Source organism: Microcaecilia unicolor, chromosome 5 (assembly GCF_901765095.1).
Source record: "Microcaecilia unicolor chromosome 5, aMicUni1.1, whole genome shotgun sequence".
In the NCBI taxonomy this organism is placed as follows: Eukaryota; Metazoa; Chordata; class Amphibia; order Gymnophiona; family Siphonopidae; genus Microcaecilia; species Microcaecilia unicolor.
Genome location: NC_044035.1, coordinates 356600809 through 356624361, shown reverse-complemented (window position 1 = coordinate 356624361; position 23553 = coordinate 356600809). Strand labels below are relative to the sequence as shown.

Genomic DNA, 23553 nt, shown 5'->3' with positions numbered 1-23553 from the left:
GGTAGAGTCCCAAAAAGTTGCAAGATTCCAAGCACTGGCTTCCCCCAGGCCTAACTTAATAAGAGTTTATAGACTTTTCCTCCAGGAATTTGTCCAAACCTTTTTTAAACCCAGCTGCATTAGCTGTTTTTTTTTTTTTTGGCGGGGGGGGGGGGGGGGGGGGTTACCACTTGTCCTTAGATCAGTTCCTTATATCTTGATTAACTGTACAAAGAACTTGTCTTTAGTTTAGCCACCCATTTATTTATCCATCTTGTCCCCATGTACATATCTGCACTTGGCCCCTCAGCTTTATGCTAAGCCGTATTGTAGAAAAGCATTAGTATCATATCAGTGTTATTTGAATGTTCTAATTGTGTGCTTATTAGATATTCCATCACCATTATGCTTACATTGTATTATATCTCTGTTTGAATTTCAGTGCTGCTAAATATGTATATTTTTGATCCTGTTTCATCGTAAGTCCTATTATAAGGTCTCAATTTGCTGCTTTCATGTTTTCCTCTTTCATTCTGTCTTTACTTGTTTATTTTACTAGTGTTGTGCTGTTAACAAAATTGTAAGTTTTATGTTAAACTGTAGCTGCTGTACACCGCCTTGGGTGAATCTCTTCATAAAGGCGGTTAATAAATCCCAATAAATAAATAAAATAAATACTTAGTAAATTAATGGAGTGTCCCGTAGTCTTTGTACTTTTTGAAACCGTAAACATTCCACTCTAGTCAAGATTTGCAGAGCTCAGCTGTCTCTTCTCCAAGCTGAAGAGCCCTAATCTCTTTAGCCTTCCTTCATATGAGACTTATCCCATTCCCTTAATCATTTTGGTTGTCCATATCTGTATCTTTTGCGGTTCTGAATTGCGGCAACCAGAATTGCACACAGCAGGGGGGTAGCCAGACTTCGGCAGGAGGGGGGTCCAGAGCCTGAAGTGAGGGGCACATTTTAGCCCCCCCGGCGTCTCCAACCCCCCCCCCCCCCCCGCCATTTTTGAAACCCCCTCCCCACTGCCACCGCCACCACCACCTTTGACCCCCTCGGTGCCAACCCTTTCAACCCCCCTTCTCGCCACCCCTCCCCCACCGCTGTGGGGTACCTTTGCTGGCAGGGGTCCCCAACCCCCGCCAGCCGAAGTCCTCTTCTCCGGCGCGGCCGTGTGCAGGACGTCAGACTCACAGAAACAGAAGCCTTGCAGATCAGCAACGCGGCTGCGCCGGAGAAGAGGACTTCAGCTGGCGGGGGTTGGGGACCCCCCACCAGCAAAGATACCCGACGGCGTCGGTGGGGGAGTCAGGGCAACGGTGGCGGTGGGGGGGCAGGGCCAAATCTACAGGGGCCCATGCCCCTGTGGCCCCACGTAGCCATACCCCTGGTACACAGTACTCAAGGTGTGGTCTCACCAGAGGCATTATCATATTCTCATTTTGGTTGCCTTTCCTAATAATTCCGAACATTCTATTTGCCTGCCACTGCACACTGATCAGAAATGTCCTTCCCCAAATGTTAAAGGCTTATTTTTTCCAGCTAGCTTATGGGGAATCCGACAGGAGAAGTAGGTTCAACGGGAGAGAGTATCCAGTACACACAGACACTGCATTGTGACGCCTCTAGAGGGATCAGATGGGAAGCCACTGCACAGGGCAGAACCCCCTCAGTATATCTCCAGCAACACTTACATCACTGATGAAGTCCTCAATGTCACAGGGGTTACTGGGGAATTTTCTGGGATACTGTGGTGTGGTGTAGTTGTAAGGAGCGTCTCTTCGGATTGGTTGTTTGCTTTGGAGAAACGAGGGTGTGGTCAGCTCAGTGGGATTTCTCAGCTGGTCTATATCATAGGCGTCCTACAGGAGAGCAGAAATGATTTAGTGTTTTCTCACTACACTGTATCATCACAAAACTCCCTTGACTTTATGGAGGACAACAGAGTTAAAAACTTAGTACATGGAACGTTGAATGCTTTCCAGATACGGTAACCATTTGCCCTGTCTCGGAGCTTAAGGACCGACAACTCAGTACCCAGATACAAATACACATTCCTAAACCCAGAAGAAACGTCAAGACAGTCTGTACCAACAGAACCTGGACCCTGGCCAGCCTCTAGGAACACACGTGGTAGCAATGGAAACATGTTTATGGATGTGGCTCTCACTAACATTTTTTTGCAGTAGGTAGCCTTCAGTAGAATCACAACCAGGTGAATGCTCAAGGAAGAAATGGATAGAAATATGGAAAAGTAAAGGCATAGCCACTCATGCCATCTACTCTCCCTTAGAGCTCCTATGTACTTATCCCAAGCTTTCTTGAATTCAGATACTGTTTTCGACTCCACCACCTCCACCAGTAGGCCGATCCACAAATTCCCCACCCTTTCTGTGAAGAAGTATTTCCTCAGGTTATTCCTGAGGCCCCCCTTGTTCCAGAGCTTCCTTTCAATTGAAAGAGACTCGTTTCCTGTGCATTTATGCCATGGAATTATTTAAACGTCTCTATCATATCTTCCCTCTCCCACTTGTTCCCATATGCTTTGTAACGAAGACCACTGGAATGAGGAGGAATAAGGATGAAGGTAAAAGGGAACAGACTCAGATGTAACCTGAGGTAATGCTTCTTTAAAGAAAGGTGGTGAATTTGTGGAACAGCCTCCCGGTAGAGGGAGTGGAGACAAAGACCGTATCTGAATTCAAGTCAGCTTAGGTCAACTACATAGGATCTGTAAGGGAGAGGAAAGAATACTAGATGACACGGATGAGCAGACTGGATAGGCTGTATGGTCTCACTCTTCCTGGAACCCCGCCTGTCTCCACTAGCCCCCTTTACCTCCCTTCTCTTTCACCCGTTCTGTCTCTCGACCCCAGCCACTACTCTCTTTCCAGCCCAACTCCACCAGTCATGCTCACTCCCCCAACCAATCTCTTTTCTTTCCCTCCCTCAGTCCCCACCAGTCTCACTTTCTCTCCCTCCCCTCAGCCTGTTCCATCCAGTCTCTCCATCTCTTCCCAGCCAGGCCCTACCAGTCAGCCAGTCTCCCTTTTCTTTCAGCTAAGTATCTCTCTCTTTCCTTATCTATTGATGAATTGCCATTCCAATCCCAGGTCTTGCAGTTGTTGCTGGTCCCAGTGCTCATGCTCCTGGCCTTCACAGCTGCTTCTAGTCACACTCTCCCCTGCCACCACTGCTTGCCCCACTTCTGGGCTGTGCAGCCACCTCCGATCCCATCCCACCACTGCTGCTACTTCCTTCACACACAACTACTGCTGCTACCGCTATCTCCACAGCCACTGCATTCTGCTCACATGGGTTACAGCAGCACAAAAATACTCTGTGTCCTGTGGCCTCTCTGTAATGCTCTCATGGAACCACCCCCCCCCCCCCCCATGAGTCTGCAGAGCACAAGTTAGAAACTTCTGGATAAGAGGAATGGACTTCAGTGGCAGCAGGGGTCCCTTTGGGGATTTCAGGGGATGCTGCAGGACAGGAGTGAGGAGCAGTGGCAGAGCTCTTGCAAGGTGGGCTCTGTACATGAAAGTTGGCTGCCGAGTTACCTCTGCTGTTGGTTTCCTCCTACATTACCTGGTCCTGTTCTCCTCCCCCTTGCTCATCATAGTTCAGGATGTTATCCCGGATATCATCATCGGAACTAGCCAAGATTCCCCTGTGAAAGCTCCGCTGACGGACACGTTCGATAATGGCTACCAGCAGGACCAGCACTAGGCAAGCAAGAGGAGAACACAGTCGTGAGAAGCTGCGACTAGCTGGAACCCAGGACTGGGCTTTGCTTCAGCCAGTCGGAACGCAGCTCACAGTAGCATGAGAAGGGACCAAGCGGCCCATCCAGCCAACCACACTTCTCTCCTAATCTGGTTTCTACCACCCTGGGTAAATGAGTAAAACACATTTCCATACTTGAACCAATATCAGCTCCCCTCACCCTAAGCTCCCTGCACTTCCTGCTGTTAACACTCACACAGCAGAAGGATGACACTGGACAAAATGATCATCAGCGCCCCGAAGCTAATGCCTGCTCCTGCGTGGAAGATAGACGCTAGGCCCAGCCTGCAGCTCTCAGAGTGGTCGCAGTGGCACACTGACACATTGAGGACCTGCTCCCGCTCCTGCTGGGGCTCCCCGGAGTCACGAACCAGGAGATGAAGGACATGGAGCCCTTCTTCCACTTCCATCAGTAGCTTCATCTCGGCGTGGGTATCTGAGCAGGAAAGGAAAGAAGTAGTTGGTGAGAAACCTAAAGCATACAGCTGCTCGGAGCATGATTCCTACCCTGGCACTGTGAAGGCGCAAAGAGCAAGTGCTTTTCTTTGCCTCTCCTCCTCTGAGCAGCAGCAACTGTTCAGGCCCTTCTCATTCTAGAACATAAGCGCCATTTGCGCAGCAAAATTCCAGAACAGTAGCACTGTAGTAACTGGGCCCTAAGCGGGACTCTATAACTTTAGCGTGCAACTCGCTTGGAGACCAAATGCAAGGGAAGGCGCACGGGTGGGTCCCACGATTACTCCGTAGAAAATTAGAAAATGACATTGGCTTTCTTTAAGGGCACGTATTATTTTTCAATCAGTTTGTATGATCTTCCATGTTTGAAATGGTAGTACCTCGGAGTTGTTAATTTTATGTGTGTCCTGATCTTTTTCTCTTTTCTTCTCGGTTGTGTGTGGAAATTTCATCCTACAACTTCCTCCATTAAATGGTTAAAGACTGAAACGCCATTTGTCGGCGATGTTTTCTTTCCAAGCTATTACAATTTGGAACGCACTCCCTTTCTGAGTTTGATCTGAGGCTGGCTATATGACACTGCGTAAAAAATTAAAAGCATTTTTATTTGATAAATTCTGTTAACCGCCTTGAACCAGTGGCATAGCTACGTGGGGCCATGGGGGCCTGGGCCCCCGTAGATTTGGCCCTGGACCCTCCAGCTGACGACCCTCTCGACCCCCCCCCTCCCGCCGCCAACCCTCCTCCGCCGTTGCCTACCTTTGCTGGCGGGGGACCCCAACCCCCGCCAGCCAAGGTCCTCTTCTTCCGGCGCAAGGCTTCGTTCTGTTTCTGTGAGTGTGACGTCCTGCATGTATGTGCAGGACGTCAGATTCACAGAAACAGAACGAAGCCTTGCAGATCAGCCAGCGGCCGTGTTGCTGGCAGAGCTGCAAGGCTTCGTTCTGTTTCTGTGAGTCTGACGTCCTACAGGAAGAAGAGGACCTCGCTGGCTGATCTGCAAGGCTTCGTACTGTTTCTGTGAGTCTGACATCCTGTGAAACAGAATGAAGCCTTGCACCGGAAGAAGAGGACCTCGGCTGGCGGGGGTTGAGGTCCCCCACCAGCAAAGGTAGGTAACGGCGGCAGCAGGTTGGTGGTGGGAGGGGGGTTGAGAGGGTCGTCGGCGGGGGGGGGGGGGGGCAAAGTTGTTGTTGTTGGTGATGGTGGTGGCGGTCGGCAATGGCTGGGGAGGGGTCAGCGGCGCCGTGGGGGGGCTAAAATGTGCCCCCTCACCTCGGGCTCTGGACCCCCCTCCTGCCGAAGTCTGGCTATGCCTTGCCTTGAACCTCCTGATGAGACTAGTGTGGTCTAAAAATCTCGGATTAGATTAGATAATAGAATGCGTAGGTTATGTGCTAAGGTGACACAAAAGTCCAGCAAACGAATGGTATAGTGCAATAATTTATTCTAATATTAATAACAGGCATCGTTGACTCAACACGGGCCATGTTTCGACCACAGAGGGCCTGCCTCAGGAGTCAACACCGATGGTTGCACTAGATATATGTATTCGGCTAACCTGATGTTGCGCTGGCAGTCAGAACCACTAATCGGTTAACCATATACTGTGCTCAGTTAGGTTCACTTCGTTGTGTTATCTACCAGTGCATTCCTTTATAACTTTACATGGATCCATATATCTAGTGCAACTATCGGGATTGACTCCTGAGGCAGGCCTTCTGTGGCTGAAACACGGCCCGTGTTGAGTCGACGATACCTGTTATTAATATTAGAATACATTATTGCACTACACCATTCGTTTGCTGGACTTTTGTGTCACCTTTGCTCTTTGTGCTTCTGCTTTTGTGTTCAAAGGCTTGTTCTTCCCTTCTTTTGTTTATGTGCCACATTTAGATATGCACATTCGCCCCTACTATTGACATGCTGTAACTGGGCACGTCTAAATGTTGGCACATAAATGAATATTTAGGCTACTGTTTCTACACTGTGTTTCACATAATACTCTACAAAGCTTGTTTTCCGCATAACTCTGTCAAAACGTGACCAATTTCAATAAAACTTGGGATATATCATCCTGAATAAATTTGCAAGAAGATGGAACAACCACAGAAGTACAAGAACTACACAGGAACATAAACTGAAGTTAACACAGTGGAGAAGACAAATTCAACAGATCTCTTCAATCTCTTTTATTCAAATCAACTCAATCAACTCAACACGGACTGTGTTTTGGCTGGAAAGCCTACGTCAGGAGTCTGAGCAATTTGAAATATTAGTTGAAACAAAGCATAGTCAAACTCAAAGGCAAAGAGCCAAAACCAAAACTTGGTCTGACTGAAAAATTATACAGGGCAATTCAACTACGGTACCAGTCGAGAAAGCGGCAAATAAGAGTCCTGCCACATCTACTGTCATGTGACAGTGATTGCGATAAACAGGCTCAACTGATTGCCAGTCAAGAAGCAGCAGGGCCCGATCAGTTCGTGCTGAAGAAAACATTGCAACAGTTGAAGAACTTGTGCTGAGTCAAGAGGATGCACCTAAAACTCGCAAGTCCATTTGTCAAATTAGTTGAGCAACCGGCTTTTCTCAGTCAACGGAGTTTCAAATCATCCATAGTGATCTTGACCTACAGTGTCTTAAGCGGAAGTGAGCACAACAGCTACCCAAGAACAACCGCATTGCTCGTAGGACATGGTCCATGCAATTCCTTAGCAAGTTCCTCCACATGCTGTTGATTTCATGATAGAGCCACCTATCAACACCCAAAATGACTGACTTTATGTACAGACTGCATTAAAGATGCACAATATTGCTGCTGATTGTCTTCTGTGTACTCGCTTGACGTTCGGTCATAGTCTCCATGGGAGTTTCTAGAATGGGATGCACGGAGCTTTTCTTCATCAATCCAGGTGCAAAGATGAATGGCAAATACTGTTGTGAAGTTTTACTATCACAGCAACTGCTACCGGCCATTTGGCGTATCGTTGGTAATGTTTACATGTTTTGCCAAGACAGTGCAGATGTTCATCATGTTCGTGAAACCATCCAGCTGATGCAGAAGATAACTTTGGAATTAATTTCACCGGACTTGTAGTCACCTAACTGTCCAGACCCGGACCCTGTTGATTACAGGATTTGGGGTCATGCAACTACATGTTTACAAAAGGTCGATTTGTGACACTGATAACCTCACGCAGCATCTGGCTGTGGTGTGGGCCAACTTGAGTCAGGGGGTCATTGATGCTGCGGTTGATCAGTGGAGAAAATGACTCTAAGCGTGTGTTCCTTCTATCTTGCTGCACCGTATGCCTGGAATAAACTTCCTGAGCCAGTACGCCAAGCCTCATCTCTGGCCATCTTCAAATCTAAGCTAAAAACCCACCTCTTTGATGCTGCTTTTAACTCCTAAACCTAAACCTAACCCTTCAACTGTCCCCTATCCCTGATATGTCCTGTCTATCCTAACCCTTATCCCTTACTTGTCCTGTCTGCTGTCATAATTAGATTGTAAGCTCTATCGAGCAGGGACTGTCTCTCCATGTTCAAGTGTGAAGCGCTGCGTATGTCCGGTAGCGCTATAGAAATGATAAGTAGTAGTGTATGTGCCAATGGGCACCATTTTGAATAGTTGCTGTAGGCTTACTGTGAATTTATTCAGGATGATATATCCCAAATCTCATTGAAATTGGCCAAGTTTTGACAAGAGTTATATAGAAAACAAGCTTAGTATATTTCCCCCCCCCCCCCCCCCCCCCCCAAACATAGTGTAAAATGGATTCTGGGTGCCCAGATGCCTTACACAACACTGTATCTCGGGGCCTAATTTTGGGTGGCGCATGGAATTGGTCCAATAGGATGGCAGCAGGCCACCTTTATCTATGCACCACTCGTGCATGTAAATGTTTAGCATGCCAGCCCTTTCATGGGTAAGTGCAGGGGCGGCCCGGTCATTAGGCCACCTGAGGCAGGGACCTCAGGCAGCACTCTTCAGGAGTGGCATCTCCCCCTTCCTTCCTCCACCCCGTTCGTGGTGTTTCATCACATTCCAAACACAGCAGCAATTCCCATACACTGCCCTGCCGCTGGCACCCGCCTCTTCCTTTTACTGCGGCTGCCTCTCTGATGTAACTTCCTGTTTCGTCAGAGGCTCAGGCAGCCGCAGTAAAGGGAAGAGGCAAGTGCTGGCGGCAGAGCAGTGTATAGAAATTGCTGCCGCTGTCGGGTTTGGAACATGATGAAACAGATAAATGCCGCAAATGGGCTGGAAGTAGGAAGGGGGGGGCAGCATCTTGGCCTGGGGGGGCATCTTAGCTCTGCCTCAGGTGGCAGCTTGCCTTTGACCGGCGCTGGGTAAGTGTGTACTAATGCGGGTAAGTGCTATTCTATAAGGATGCAGGTAACGTAGTGAATAAAGCAACACAGGCGGGGCTCCCACTTACGCAGATACACCCAGAATCTGTATAGTGCGCCTACAGATCCATGCTGAAATCTAGGCATCCTATATAATAATTTGCACCTCCAACGTTCCATCACTGTCTGGCTGCCTGGGTTCGTAACATCTCATGACGTCAGCCAGCCTCCAGTGTTCCATTCCCCCCTCACTGCCCCGCCCTCACATCAAAACGTAATGACATCAGAGGGCGGAACAATGAGAGGGAAGGGAACGCCGGAGGTGAGCTGACATCAGGATGTTACCAACGGAAAGGAAGCCAGCCAGGCCAGCCAGAAAACGATGAGGTACAAAGGAAGAGAGAATCGCGGCACATCGAGAGGAGGGGAGAGCAGAGCAGAATCGATGGACATGGATGGCAGGAGAGGACAGGAGAGAAGAGAATCGCAGGGCACGGATGGGAGGGCAGGGAAGAGGAGAATTGCTGAACATGGAGGGGAGGGCAGGGGAGACAAAAACATTGCTTACAAGAGAGCCTTTTTAGGGCCGTTTCATTGTTAAGGAAACGGGCTGGGTTCCACTAGTATCCTATAACATCAACACCTTAGATCCATTCCCATCTTTTTGGTTTCAGATTCCTGAGCTCAATTTACTACCACAAATCTTACCTTTAAATGAACTTGAGTCTCTCATCTGGCCTGCCTACCTAAGGTATGGAAAAATACCCTTGTGCAACCTATACTCAAAAAAAACCTTCTTTTGACCCCCACTCACCTGTTAACGATCAACCTGTCTCAAATATATGTTACCTCTCTAAAGTTCTGGAGCGCATAGTATTTTCCCAATTATATCCCTGTTTTCTGAAAAATCACTGCCCCTTCATCCGAAGCAATGCTCTAAGCAAATTACATTCAAGTTTTATGCGCACTATTAAAACCAAAAGCAAGGGGGAGGAAACGTGCCTGCTGCATCCACACAAACATTTCACAGTAAGCGCATTCCCAGGCAAAACCAGAACTGCAAGCACACATTGGCGCCATTGTTCTGTGCCTTTAAATAGAACAGTGGAATAGCTATGGGGGGCCTGGTTTGACTAGCTGGGGGGGGGGGGGTCTCCAAGCCCTTCCAGCTGAAGCATTTGTCCAGCGCTGGTCTCTACTGCATTGCCTGACCTTCTCTTACCCTCACGTCGCATACGCGATTTGAGGGGAAGAGCATGGCAGGCAATGAAGCAGAGACCAGTGCTGGGCAAATGCTTCAGCTGGCGGGATTTGGGAACCCCTCGCCAGCCAAGGTATGTGAGGCGGCGGGGAGGCAGGCCAAAATGTGCTCCTCCACTTTGGGCTCTACCCCCCCCCCCCCCACACACACACGTCGATGTCTGGCTACGCCACTGAACTGGATTTTCGAAAATTGCTTGAAGTTACATTTTTGAAAGGCTCATATTTAAGTGCAGAAAACCAGGCGCTTTTGCTCGAAGTTGCACAAATGTTTGTTCCTCACGGTCAGTGCTTAAGGCAAAACAGGTTTCTTTCTACTTGCAAAAGAACACAAGACCCACAGTTTAATCTCAGAAATTCAGAAAAAATCTTCTCCTCAAAACCTTCAACGTCACCCCTGAGCTGGCAGTAAATTTTCAGTGTTACGGTCAGCATTTTTTTTTTTTTGCATTGTTGTCTGAGCAAATAACCTCATTAACATCAATACATTTAAATACAATTTGCGACCATCTTTAGCACGCACGTCGATTCCTTCTGAATATTCTTTACACATTAACATGCGCTAGTCCGCTGCTAATCGCCTGGTTTTGAGCATCGGCCCCTCTGCTCCTTACCATTGATCCCGCTGATTGCCCAGGTGCGAGAGAGCTCTGGATACCCAGGATGAAGCTGGAAGAGAAAAGGATCCGCCTGGGGCTTCAAGTCCTGGTCTGTGGCACTCAGAATGATGTTGTCACCTTTGCCGGGCTGGCTGCATATGAAGTCATTGAGAGGATAGATAACGGGGGCGTAATCATTCACCTCCAGGACCTGAATGGACAGGGTACCAGTGGCTGTGAGTGGAGGGTCAGCTGTGGACAAGAAGAACACCACACAGTAAAATGAGGGAATTGAATCAACCAAACGTTCTCACAAATTGCATAATGAAATCCACACAAAGTGGAGGAACACTCAGTCCCGCCTCAGCAAGAGAGAATCCAAGGAGTAGGGTAGATAGGCACTTCCAATAGACCGAGGGAGACGCGGGTTCAGAAAGGCGTTTTTCTCTTGGCGTTTTGCTGACAGAGGTTCCATATGTGTTCACAGACTCCAGATCTACTTTATTCATTTAAAGTTGTATGTGGTCTCAGAAACGTTGTCTCCCTTCGAACATCACGAGACTCCTGAAGCAGGCGTTTTGACGCCGAAACACAGCAGCTGTGTCAAGTCTTTGGAGCTGTTTCAATAAAGATCACCTTTTTGAACCCACATCTCCCTTGGACTTTTGGAACAGTCTATCTACCCTATTAAAAAATAGACACCTCCTATTCACCGTCGGTGGTGGGAGGTGGGACTGGTGGTTGGGAGGCAGGGATAGTGCTGGGCAGACTTATACGGTCTGTGCCAGAGCCGGTGGTGGGAGGTGGGGCTGGTGGTTGGGAGGCGGGGATAGTGCTGGGCAGACTTATACGGTCTGTGCCAGAGCCGGTGGTTGGGGGGCGGGGCTGGTGGTTGGGAGGCGGGGATAGTGCTGGGCAGACTTATACGGTCTGTGCCCTGAAAAAGACAGGTACAAATCAAGATAGTGCTGGGCAGACTTATACGGTCTGTGCCAGAGCTGGTGGTGGGAGATGGGGCTGGTGGTTGGGAGGCAGGGATAGTGCTGGGCAGACTTATACGGTCTGTGCCAGAGCCGGTGGTGGGAGGCGGGGCTGGTGGTTGGGAGGCCGGGATAGTGCTGGGCAGACTTATACGGTCTGTGCCAGAGCCGGTGGTTGGGAGGCAGGGATAGTGCTGGGCAGACTTATATGGTCTGTGCCAGAGGTGGTGGTGGGAGGCGGGGCTGGTGGTTGGGAGGTGGGGCTCGTGCTGGACAGACTTATACGGTCTGTGCCAGAGCCGGTGGTGGGAGGTGGGGCTGGTGGTTGGGAGGCAGGGATAGTGCTGGGCAGACTTATACGGTCTGTGCCAGAGCCGGTGGTTGGGAGTCAGGGCTGGTGGTTGGGAGGCGGGGATAGTACTGGGCAGACTTATACGGTCTGTGCCCTGAAGAGCATAGGTACAAATCAAAGTAGGGTATACACAAAAGTAGCACACATGAGTTGTCTTGTTGGGCAGACTGGATGGACCGTGCAGGTCTTTTTCTGCCGTCATCTGTCTTAAGGAAGGGCTCTTACTTAGTGCCCCTGGGGGAAAAGCTTGGAGATAAGTTAAGGAGATCTGGAGGAGTAGAACAGATAATGCGATTGAAAATCGAGACGCAAAGACAAAGTTCATTCGGTAGAAAATACACAGCCACTGCTGCTGGGTCCAAGCACGAGAGGTTAGTCATGGCGAGCTTCAGTGACACAAACAGGGTGTCAATGACACAAATGGATCTGGGGCAGCATTGAGAGCTGGACGGGCTGCACAGCACTGCAGCATTGAGACCCTATGCTGTGTGTTTGACAGGATTTTTTACAGAGCTGCATGCCATGAAGAAGAGCAATGTTAGGGCTATTGGAAAGGCCTGTGATACCGTCAGAATTGGCTTGAGGAGATGGTGTTTGCCACTGTCTACGCAAGAGTCACATACACAGTGATCAAAGACAGCAGGACACGGAAAGAAATCTGGTCCACTTTTCTAAGGTGAATATAGCAAATGGAGAAAGACATGTCGCCTCACTCCTCCCCCATCCCCCTTTCCTCTTCCCTCATTTCCATTCTTCTGTGCATAGCAAACCAATAATATACGTGAAAAAGACCCATGGAGTGGCTGAAAGAGGTCGGGTTACACACGGATATTCTGTCTACCCCAATGTTTTGTACTACAGATTGGAAACTGGTTGACCGACAGGCGGCAGAAGGTGATGGTAAATGGAATCCACTCGGAGGAAAGTGAGTAGTGGAGTGCCTCAGGGATCTGTGCTGGGGCCGATTCTGTTTAATATATTTGTGAGAGACGTTACTGAAGGATTGGAAGGAAAAGTTTGCCTTTTTGCGGATGACACGAAGATAGCCAATAGAGTGGATACCCTGGAGGGAGTAGAAACCATGAAAAGGGACCTCCAAATGCTAGAAGAATGGTCAAGGGTCTGGCAGTTAAATTTTAATTAGTTAAATCCTCTAGGGAATCTAAATCTGTTCGGTTTTTCTTATGTCCACTACTTTGAAAACAAAAAACCTTCTAAACAAATTTGGGTCAATAGTGTTGAAGTGAAATCTAAAATATTTTTTCTTTTTTTGATATGCAAATGAGTGCTCAGTCGACGGGGCTAGTCCAGCAGGACTCTCTCGCAGTATAGTACTGCTTTAAGGAGCCCAATAAAGCATCACAGCACCCCAACCTCCCTTTACTGAAGTTATTACTACTCTAATGTTCTCAATGTATTATGGGCTTAATCAATGTAAAATACGCTTATTCAGCCTCCATGATTTTTAGCCATGTTGCTATTAATACTGATGTCAGAAGGATCACTACTGGGCAGTCGATGAAAAAACAGTTCAAACTATAGAGAAAAATCTCTACTTATCTTTTATTGGGATGGTTGTAGTCGTAAATGCGGTTCCGTCCTGCAGTAGTCCCCGTCTGTGATGTCCCTTAAAAACAACTGTAATGTGCCATTGACTCCCTTAGAAAAGGAGGTGGTTTTCCAACATTCAGTATGTTATTCTTGGCTCCCTACATGCGTTCGGCCGGTGGAAAGTTTGAAGCTGCCGGTTCCCGCCACAGATACAACTATGGTTCCCCTGAGGATGCCAGTGGGCGAAACATGCAAGCATGCAGCTCTGGCCCCCCCTCCCGTCGAGGTCTGGCTACGCCCCTGACAAAGATTCCAAAAGTGACCAATTTTGAATTTCCCAGGTGGAAAGTCTCAGTAAAGGTAGCCAAGTACTTTGTAACTAGGTGTATTATTTGAAAAGGTCCCCATTATGGGCAGTTCATTATTATTCCCCAATGTAGTTCACGCTTTGTAAGTTCTGATCTCAACAAGAAAATCAAAACATCCTCCCTGTACGTTTCTTTTACTGAGAGTAGAGAGATAAATATTTTAACAATTCAGACAAACTAAAAAAGAAATAAAAACTCAACAACAACAACTGTAGTAAAACAGTGGGAACATACTGACTGCTCAGGACACACAATCGTATTCGTCTGGACAGTGCCAGGGTAGAAGGAGGTCTTTACCATTGTCACTTGCCAGGATCAGAGCTGTGTACCAGCTGCCTTCCATGAAAGCTGACTTCCCACCAATGTCCTGCTTGGCCAGAATCCGGCCAGTAACCGAATCCACCAGAAGCCAATCTCCAGGGTCAGATTCAACTGAGTACCTGTAATCACCAAAGAGTAAACCTTGAAATCAGTGACGTACCAAAGACTGAATGGGCCCTGGGTAGAAAAATTGAGATGCCCCCCCCATAACACCATTCCTCCCAAGGTAGTGGGGACTTGGGAGGGGGATGAAGCACATTTCTCAATATTACTTTTTAAAAACTTTTTATTTATAACTAGTAAAAAAAGCCCGTTTCTCATTGAAATGAAAAGGGCGCTAGCAAGGTAATCACCTTCTGCCATTAATGTTTTTAAGGGAAGTTCCAGCATCCCCCCTCCCTCCCTCCCAATTTCAGGGTCCCCCCTCCCTCCCAGTTCTAGGGTCCCCCCTCCCTCCCTCCCAGTTCCAGGCCCCCCCCCTCACTTCTTCCCAGTTCCAGGCCCCCTCCTTCCGAATTTTAAAAGTCATCCTGACTTACCTCATCAGGGTTATGGTGGCCGGCAGCAGCGGTAAAAAGTGTGCAGGCTCGGCACTTACTTCAGTTTTCTCTTCTCTGTCTCTCAGCTCTGGTCCCGCCCTCATTTCCTGTTTCCGCAAGGGCGGGACCAGAGCTGAGAGACAGAGAAGAGAAAACTGAAGTAAGTGCTGAGTCTGCATGCTTTTTACCGCTGCTGCAGGCCGCCGTAACCCCGACGAGGTAAGTCAGGATGACTTTTAAAATTCAGAGGGAGGGGGCCTGGAACTGGAAGGGAGGGAGGGACGGACGATGACCCTGGAACTTGGAGGGAGGGAACGAACTTCCGGTGGGTGAATATTATATGCAGCCTTCCCTTCCCTCCGAAGGCGGGGCACTGAGAGCGAGTGCGAGGCCTGTGGTTGGTCCCTTCTCCTTCTGACGTCGCGTTTCTTTCCCTGGCAATGATACAGAGTTCCCTCGAGGGTGGGGCGATTACGAACCCTACGAACACTACACAGCTTCACTGCCACGCTGCCAAGGAGTCAGCTTCAGAACGTTGGAGGTGCGAATTATTATATTAGATATTCAACAAATCATTATATCTAAAAAATTAACTATTAAATGATGTCAGCAAATATAGGAAAAATGAAAACACTCGTAACAATGAGAAGAAAATATGAAAAAAAGAAAATATTGTCTAACTTAGCCAACAAATAGTTGGGTCAGGATACATAGAAAAGTTAAAACCTTAAGAAAATAGTCTTTCATACAAGGAGCTGATATACTACAATTAATACGTTCAGAAAAAAACAACAACACTTTTTTTTTATACCTTTTGTTGTCATAGAGTCTCTCTTCTGCACTTCTGTGTTTTGTTTTTTTCCGTAACTTTCTCCAGGGTCTCCTGTTCTTTTTACATTTCTTTTCTATGTCCACCATCCATCTTTCTTATGTGTCTCTGTCCGTCCCGTCCAGTGTCTCTCTCACCCCTGTGTCCCTGTCCCTAGGCTCCCTCCAGAGCCAACATCCCTTTTGTATCCCTGTCCTTCCTCATGTCCTGCTTCTCTTCTCTCTCTTCCCTTCCTCCTGCATCCCCCTCACCCTCTACCCACCTTCTGGCATCTCTTTCTCCCTCCCTTGGCTGGGCCAGCATCTGTCCCCCAGTCCAGTCTCTGTTTTTCTCTCTCTCTTCCCTTCACTCCCCACCCCCCCAGTCAAGCATCTGTACCCTCTCTTCCCCCTCCCCTTTGCTCCAGGTCTCGCTCTCTTCATTCAACTTCCTCACCCCCCAGGTCCAGCATCTCTCTCCCTTCACTTCTCCTTTGCTCCAGGTCTCTCTCTATTCCTTGTGCTCCTCTCACCCACTCCCACTCAGGTCCAGTGACTCTCCACCCTCCCCTTTCCTCCGTGCATCTGCATGGGTCTGGAATCAGTCTACCTTCCCCCCCCCCCCCCCCCCCCCACCGCTGGTCCTCCAAATGCTGCAGCGGGTCGTGGCAGAGGAAGTGCTGAAAGCTGCTCTCTGAAGCAACTTCCTGTGGGTGGGACACAGCAGAAGAAAGGCCCCACCAAACAGAGAACAACTTTGAGCACCGCCTCTGTCATGACCCGCCACAGCATTTAGAGAATCAGCTTTGAGGAGAGGGGGCGAGGTTGACAAATGCTGGATTGCATAGATACATGGATGGGAAGGGGAAGGAGAATGCCAGGCCCGGATGCAGGAGGGAAGGGGGAAGTGCAATTTCAGGCAGCCTCTACCATTGGGCTGCCTTAGACATTGTGCTGGGTTCGGTCAATGGTAGCTTCTCCCCTGCTTTTAATGCAAATTGGAAAGGAAAACTTACACAAGGGCTTGTATGAATGGATCAAAGTTCATAGGTTAACATACATTCGAAAACGCGTATTCATTGTTTCTCAGCTAATCCTTCCTTCATACTAATGCCCGTTACTGTTTGGGTTTTACACTACCATTGGGACTGTTTCTCTCTCACCTATAGTTGTTGGGGGTCAGGTATTACTGTAGATCTGGGATTGTTTTTCTCACCTACAGCTGTTGGATGTCTGGTATTAGTCTAGCCCTGGGATTGCTCTTCCCTGTCTTCTTCTCACCTGAGCTCCTGAGGCTGTGCGATGTCCGGGTCGGCAGCCGTGTATACAACCACCTCCATCCCTGCCGGAGTGCCTTCTCTCACACTCACTATCTTGGGATTCTCTTGGAAGATGGGTGCTTCGTTGATGTCCAGCACTTTCACAGTCACCTTGGCTAGGCCCCAGTCTGTCTTGGGTGCTGCAGTGTCCAACTCTGCTTCGTTACGGACAGAGATGGTCAGTTCCACTGTGTCCTGAGTTTCGTAATCCAGAGCCTGGTGGAAGATAGCAATGGTACAGTGGGGTCAGTGAACCCAGAGACATTTTTGAGCCAGCAGGGGATGGGGGCTGTGTGGGGGTCACAGCGTTGGGGTGTGGACTTTAAAAGAAGGGGCAGGCAGGAAACTGGGCCTTTATGGTGGAATTGCTAGGCCACTGGAACTAAGCAGGTGTGCATTCTGGGATAAGGGAAGGAAGGGCCTTTGGGAATGGGGTTTCATTGGCACACAGCCACACCATGGGAAAGTATTAGCAGGCTTCAGGCCTCCTTTCTCTCTCTCTTTCTAAAAGGGGTACTGGCCTTGTTTTAAAGGATTGTGCCTTATATTTACCTTCTGGCAATGCTTGTGTTTGGCTTCAGAGACAATGCTACCAAACGTTGTCCATGTGCTGGAAGCCAAAACTCCCCATGTGTCTACTGAGTGGAATTTGAGGCCCAGAAAACAGGGCTGGATCATGTTGGATCAATATTTAAACACCTAGCGAGCATTTGTTTGAAATCACAGACCATCACATAGAAACAGAGAAAAATGAAGGCAGATAAAGACCATATGGCCAATCCATAGTGTCCATCCATGCCGTTTACTATCCTTCCCTCTCCCCTAGAGATCCTATATACTTGTCCCAAGCTTTCTTGAATTCAGTTACAGTTTTCATCTCCACCACTTCCACTGGTTCTACGAATTCACCACCCTTTCGTGAAGAGGTATTTCCTCAGGTTACTTCTGAGTCTATCCCCTTTCACCTCCATTCTATGTCCCCTCGTTCCAGAGCTTCCTTCCAATTGAAAGAGACACACTTCCTGTGCATTTAAGTCACGTAGGTATTTCAATGTATCTATCATATCTCCCCTCTTTCTTCCACAGTATACAAAGCACCGCTGCGAGACTCATATACGGAAGAATGAAATATGATAGTGCTAAACCCTTACGAGAAAAACTACACTGGCTCCCAATCAAAGAGCGAATCGCGTTCAAGATCTGCACCCAGGCACCAGCCTACATGGCAGACATTATAGACCTCCCAACCAGGAACATGGAAAGAACAGCACGCTCTTACCTAATTCTTCACTTCCCAAGCTGCAAAGGACTAAAATATAAAAAAAACGTATGCTTCCAGCTTCTCTTACATAAGCACGCAATTATGGAATGCACTTCCAAATGCTACAAAAAGAATGCATGACCTAACAAACTTCCGGAAATCGTTAAAAACTTACCTGTTCACAAAGGCATACCAGAAATAACTAACCTAAACTCCTAACTCTACTAAACACTCGAAACACCTACCAGAACTGGACAAAATCGAACTTTCTCTCCTTCTCTCTTGATTACTTAAAATACTTTATCATCTATGAACATTAACACTAAACCACTCTGTATTTCTCCTACCGGAAATGGCGATTGCCATCACGGTACTATGTAAGCCACATTGAGCCTGCAAATAGGTGGGAAAACGTGGGATACAAGTGCAACAAATAAATAAATAAATAAATATTGATGAGATCTTCAAGTCTGTCTCCATTTGGTTTATGGCAAAGACCGCTGACCATTTTAGTAGCCGCCTTCTGGACTGACTCTATCCTGTTTCTCTCTATTTGATGGTGCGGTTTCCAGAACTGTACACAATATTGTAAATGAGGTCTCACCAGAGTCTTATACAGGGGCATCACCACCTCCTTTTTCCTACTGGACAATCCTCTCCCTACGCTCCCAAGCATCCTTCTAGCTTTCGCCATCCCTTTTCTACCTGTGTGGCCACCTTAAGATCATCACATACGATCATACCCAAGTCCCGTTCCTCTTTCGTGCACAGAAGTTCTTTACGCCTTATACTGTACTTCTCCCTCAGGCCTGTGGACCTCAAGGACCAGAACCAGACCTTCTCTATATGCAGGCCTCATAAAATAATAGGCTGTTTTAAGTTAGTCTGTTCAGTGGCTTACAGGTAGCGGGGGTTGGATGCACTGCTATAACATTCATTTCAGGGACATCCCAATAGAGCAGATGAAATATGTTAAGAAAAGTGGATTTAGAGGCACGAAGAGGATGAGCTGTGCAATTAAGGCGTGACTCTTAGTAATCACGTTTTTCAAGAGGGGCTGATGGACCTGCCCATAGCCTCTCTCCAGAGTTTGATTGGGGTGGTGAATTCTTGCTCATGGGACAAGCAGACTGCAGGATTTGAATTAGCAGAATTTACAACCTTCCTGAGCCCCTACGTCAAGCCCCCTCCCTGCCCATCTTCAAGTCTCTGCTTAAAGCCCACCTCTTCAATGCTGCCTTCGGCACCTAACTCTTACCTTCAGGATATCCAGACTGCCCCAAATTGACTGCCCCCATCGTATCGTCTACTCACTTGTCCTTTAGATTGTAAGCTCTTTGAGCAGGGCCTGTCCTTTTATGTTAAATTGTACAGCGCTGCGTAACCCTAGTAGCGCTTTAGAAATGTTAAGTAGTAGTAGTAGTAGTAGTTACTGGCAAAGTCCAGATTGGGAAACAACAAAGACAAATGGAAGGAATCCAGAAAGACCAAACTAAAATCACGGGTGTAAAAAAGCCAAAGTATTTTATTAGAACCCTACACGGTCCGTGTTTCGGCCAAAAAGGCCTTCTTCAGGGGTCTACAGATTGGCATATACAGATATTCTTCCAAAGGTTCTCACAAATTGAGACAATCTCATAGTGCTATCCCAGCAAAGCATGGACTCTATAGTCAATAAAAATCGGCTATGTGAGAGACGCTACTATTTAAAGAACGGAATGACGTCCAGGTTGGGGACATGGAAAGAGGTTTGGGCTATATCCGATTCAGTGGCTTAACGGGCAGATGTTGTGGCTTCCACATATTGTAGAAAGTGGACAATCCTCCAGGCACTGAGCAACCTGTACGTGCTCTGGACAAGGGCTGCTTTTGCCACCTTCCGTCCTCACAGACTTAACTCCAAAGGGGAGTACACTCCTCTCTCTGAGGGACCAGACTCTTCCCTCTTCTTGTCCACCTTTCGTGATGATTGCTGTTTATAAGGAAATAGGGTTTGCCTTATATTCATTCATATACCATTCAAAAAGTCAATCCCCCAAAAATATTTATCGAAGAAAACAGTAAGAACGATGCCTAACGAGAAACCAAATACTAAATCTTTATTTGTTAAGGGGTTCAATGCGGAGCTCAGTGAGTCAGGCCGCAGAAGCGGATCGCTTGACAGTGCTATACATTATGAAATACTCTCCATATAGATGGAGGATCTGTTGTAAATCAGCTCTGGTGTCCATGAGGAAGATTTTTGAAACAGAAATTTCTGTAGGACGTTTGAAACTCACAGTGAAAGAGCGACAGAGTTGCAAATTCAGAAAAGTCTGCTCCTGTTTGTTTCTTAACCTCCAGTGCTTGCTGTTGATTGTCTGTCAACGAAGTTGAAAGCTTAAAGACTTTATTTGGTCTTAGGGAATATACTTTATCCCTTCATTATTTGGATCCTGGTGGCATACGATGCTTATCGAGAACGCATCATCACGTTTGGCTTTGATTTAAATTCACATTGGGTTAACGCATGAAGTTAAAAATTGGGCGTTCTATATGGAGAGTATTTCATGATGTGTAGTGCTTTCAAGCGAGCCACTTCTGTGGCCTGACTCACTGAAGTTATGCTCGGCTGCAGGTACAGTCTATACTGAACTCTCCATTGAACCTCTCAACAAATAAAGATTTATTATTTGGTTTCTCGTTAGGCATCGTTCTTACTGCTTTCTTAGATATATATTTTTGGGGGATTATGTTAGAGTTGTCTCTCCCCTGGGATTTTTGTTTGTAGTTATATTCATTCATAGCAATATTTATAGTGAGCTCTTTTAAGTGGAGAAGGATTCTCAGAAATGGATGAATGGTGTGGGTTGCTCAGACGAAGGAACAGTTAGAAGGATTTCTCCCAGAAAAAAGGCTCCAGGACATTTACTTGGATGGGGAGCTGGAAGCCACAGAGCTGTTCCTTTCTCCGGCCACTCAGCTGTGAGGCTGAAGTTCAGTAAACAAACATGTACTTCCTGTTTAAGGCAACACTAGGGTTATGGAAGGAAAAGGGAGCGGCAGTCCTGGAAATTATGATCTGCCAATGAAATATATGATGTATCCAAGCAGAAGAAGACTGCACAAGGCCCAGGCATGGTGGAAATGGATGGTATGTAATATTTTGGCTAGCGTTCAACAATTTTGGAACCACAGTGTGTCTGAGGTAATAATTCACTAAGCTGTGGATGCACTGTCAGTATTAACAAAGGATCCTGTGAACTTTCTAGGAGGAGAGAAACCGCTTTTAAGCAGCCCATAAGCAAGATCAGAGAGCAGATCCCGAAGAATGGAGAGAGAGGGGAAGGGAAGAGATTGCAAAATTGGAGAGCCAGAAGAGAAGAGGAAAGCCATAGAGGTAGAGTGGGTGCCCCCTTGAAGCAGCACAGACACACGGCTCTCATGCCAGCGGCAGCAGGCTCATCTTTGGCCTGGCATTTGGTACCCTGGGCAGTTGACTGTTGTCTCTACCTAAATCAGGGACTGCATGTAGGACAGACATCTTCAGTTCTGTATAAAGAGACCCAATGTCAAGGAAATTAGAAAAAAAAGGGTGCTTATTATTATGTCTTCATGTGTGACACATCGTAGTCAATGGTGACTGGATCTAAGCCTAGTCATTTGATGAATGTAAACTGCCTGACTAAGCAAGTATCGGTGAAATATAAATATTTAATAGATACACTTTTCTATGATCATGATGTGAGGAATACTGTGCAGTTTACTATCACCTTTTCTTTTCAATGTCATTTATTGTCCGTTTGGGCTACTTTGCTACATGAATGGTTAAGATGGTCTACAGTTTCATCTTTGGCTTTACCTAATCAGCATTTGCTGGCCCTTGAAACTTTTTTCAATATTATCTTTCATAACATTGTTTATAGACACTCTTTTCTCGTCTCAAGTAGTTTGTTTGGACAAGGTTATTAAAGATCTCTTGATGTCCAAAATTTCCTATAAACTCTTTCGTAAACAGATCAGAACTTACTTATTTAAGAAATTTGTGTTGAATCATGCTGAATAGGATATGTAGTTAAGGGATATTTTGTCTCGGTTAGGTTATATTTTGTTATTCCTGGAAGTGTCCAGTCTTCTCTAATGTGTGTTCCACATTGAACCGAAAGGTTTTTGGCGGAATATAAATGTATTGTTAATGTTAAAATTTATTGTTAAAGAAATGTTCAAATGACTCCGTTTTCCTCCTCAAGTTAGATAGATCCTTCACTATATTAGTCTGAAGAATACGAACATTCTGAAGATCTTTCACTTGTGTCTTGACTTGTTCAGTTTCTTTCAGTTTCCCCTCCAAAGCAGTCAGATCGTGGCCCTGTTTTTGAACCTGGGGGCACAAAGCTTTACCTATGTCCGCTATTAAGGACCATAAACTAACCAGAGTGACTTCAGAAGGCTTAACAAAGTAGACTGTATAATCCATACCTTAGGTTCCATAGTTGAAGAGGATTCCTTCTCGTTACTCACAGCCTCCAACACCCCAAAGAAGAAGATGGAACCACTGCAGCCTCTGCTGGCGAAACTGGCAAATCCAAGCTTCCCAGAACTCTCTCGGGGTGACTCAGTGCCTCTTGCTGCTCAGTACCTGCATAGCTTCCCAAACTCAGGGCCAATGCCAACAACGGGGAGCTGTTGCTTTGCGGTTGAGGGGGAGGGGCTCGTGTCGGGGCTAAGTGGAGCGTTCCGAGGCTTCCATGTGCCCCATGCTGCTCACCGACCCAACAGGAATCCCAGCTCTCTGCAGAAAAGAGTCAATCAAACCCGCAATGGAAGGGGTACTTGGACGTTGAGAGGCAACATCAGCAGACCTGCCCCTTCTCTTCGGCATCATGGAAGAAAACAGAAAGCGTCTTCCATGTCAGGCGCATCCATTCCTCTTATCTAATTTATATTGTAAACTGCTTAGATATCTATATTTTTATTTCCATTATATCAAAGAAAATTGAACTGGGAAATGCTGCTGTGTTGTTTCATCTGCCAAAGCTGTTTTGTGTGCTGTTGGAAGGTTCAGGGTTAGCAAGGAGATGGAGGTGAACGTGTCATTTTGAAGCCAACGGACTAGATAGTCCAGAAGCACATTGTGTAAATATTCGTCAAGTTCGCAATCTTCCATATGAGTGGCAGTGCTCTCACCAGAGCCTGATTCTGCTTGTGCAAGGCTGGTAGGGCATGACCCAGGTGAGGCATTGGCTCAGGGGCACCAAAAGCCAGCCTCATCAGCTCACACTTCACATTTTCTCACTACTATGTCCTGCACTGTTGCTGGTTTGTGAGAACAGGCAGCAGATAGGGAAGGACAGCACAGCGGCAAGAGCAAAGGACAGATTAGGAGTGATACTGGCAGGTAAGCTGGCTGGAATGGAACTAATGTGAATTGGCGGGTGGGGAGGGGAGCAGGCTGGGAGTGGGGAATTTGTGCCCCCCCCAAGGTGGGGCACCAAAGTAAAAGAAGATTCTGGGCCCCACAACCTCTTGAGCTGGTCCTCAGCTTGTGGAACGAAACCTTTGAATAATGATGGATGCAGAAGGAAAGAAATGGGCCTTAGAAATGCCCTAATGTCCTCATTTCTCTTAGCGTTTGGC

General features: G+C 47.2%; 1 protein-coding gene across 1 annotated transcript in view; it reads right to left on the bottom strand.

The window, feature by feature from the left end:
- LOC115471370 (cadherin-15-like) overlaps positions 1–23553 on the bottom strand; it is a 59229-nt gene that overhangs the window by 5561 nt on the left and 30115 nt on the right. The window contains 6 exon segments of the mRNA XM_030205068.1: positions 1674–1841; positions 3571–3707; positions 3965–4204; positions 10455–10691; positions 13988–14130; positions 16639–16892. Coding sequence (XP_030060928.1) covers positions 1674–1841; positions 3571–3707; positions 3965–4204; positions 10455–10691; positions 13988–14130; positions 16639–16892 — 1179 coding nt within the window.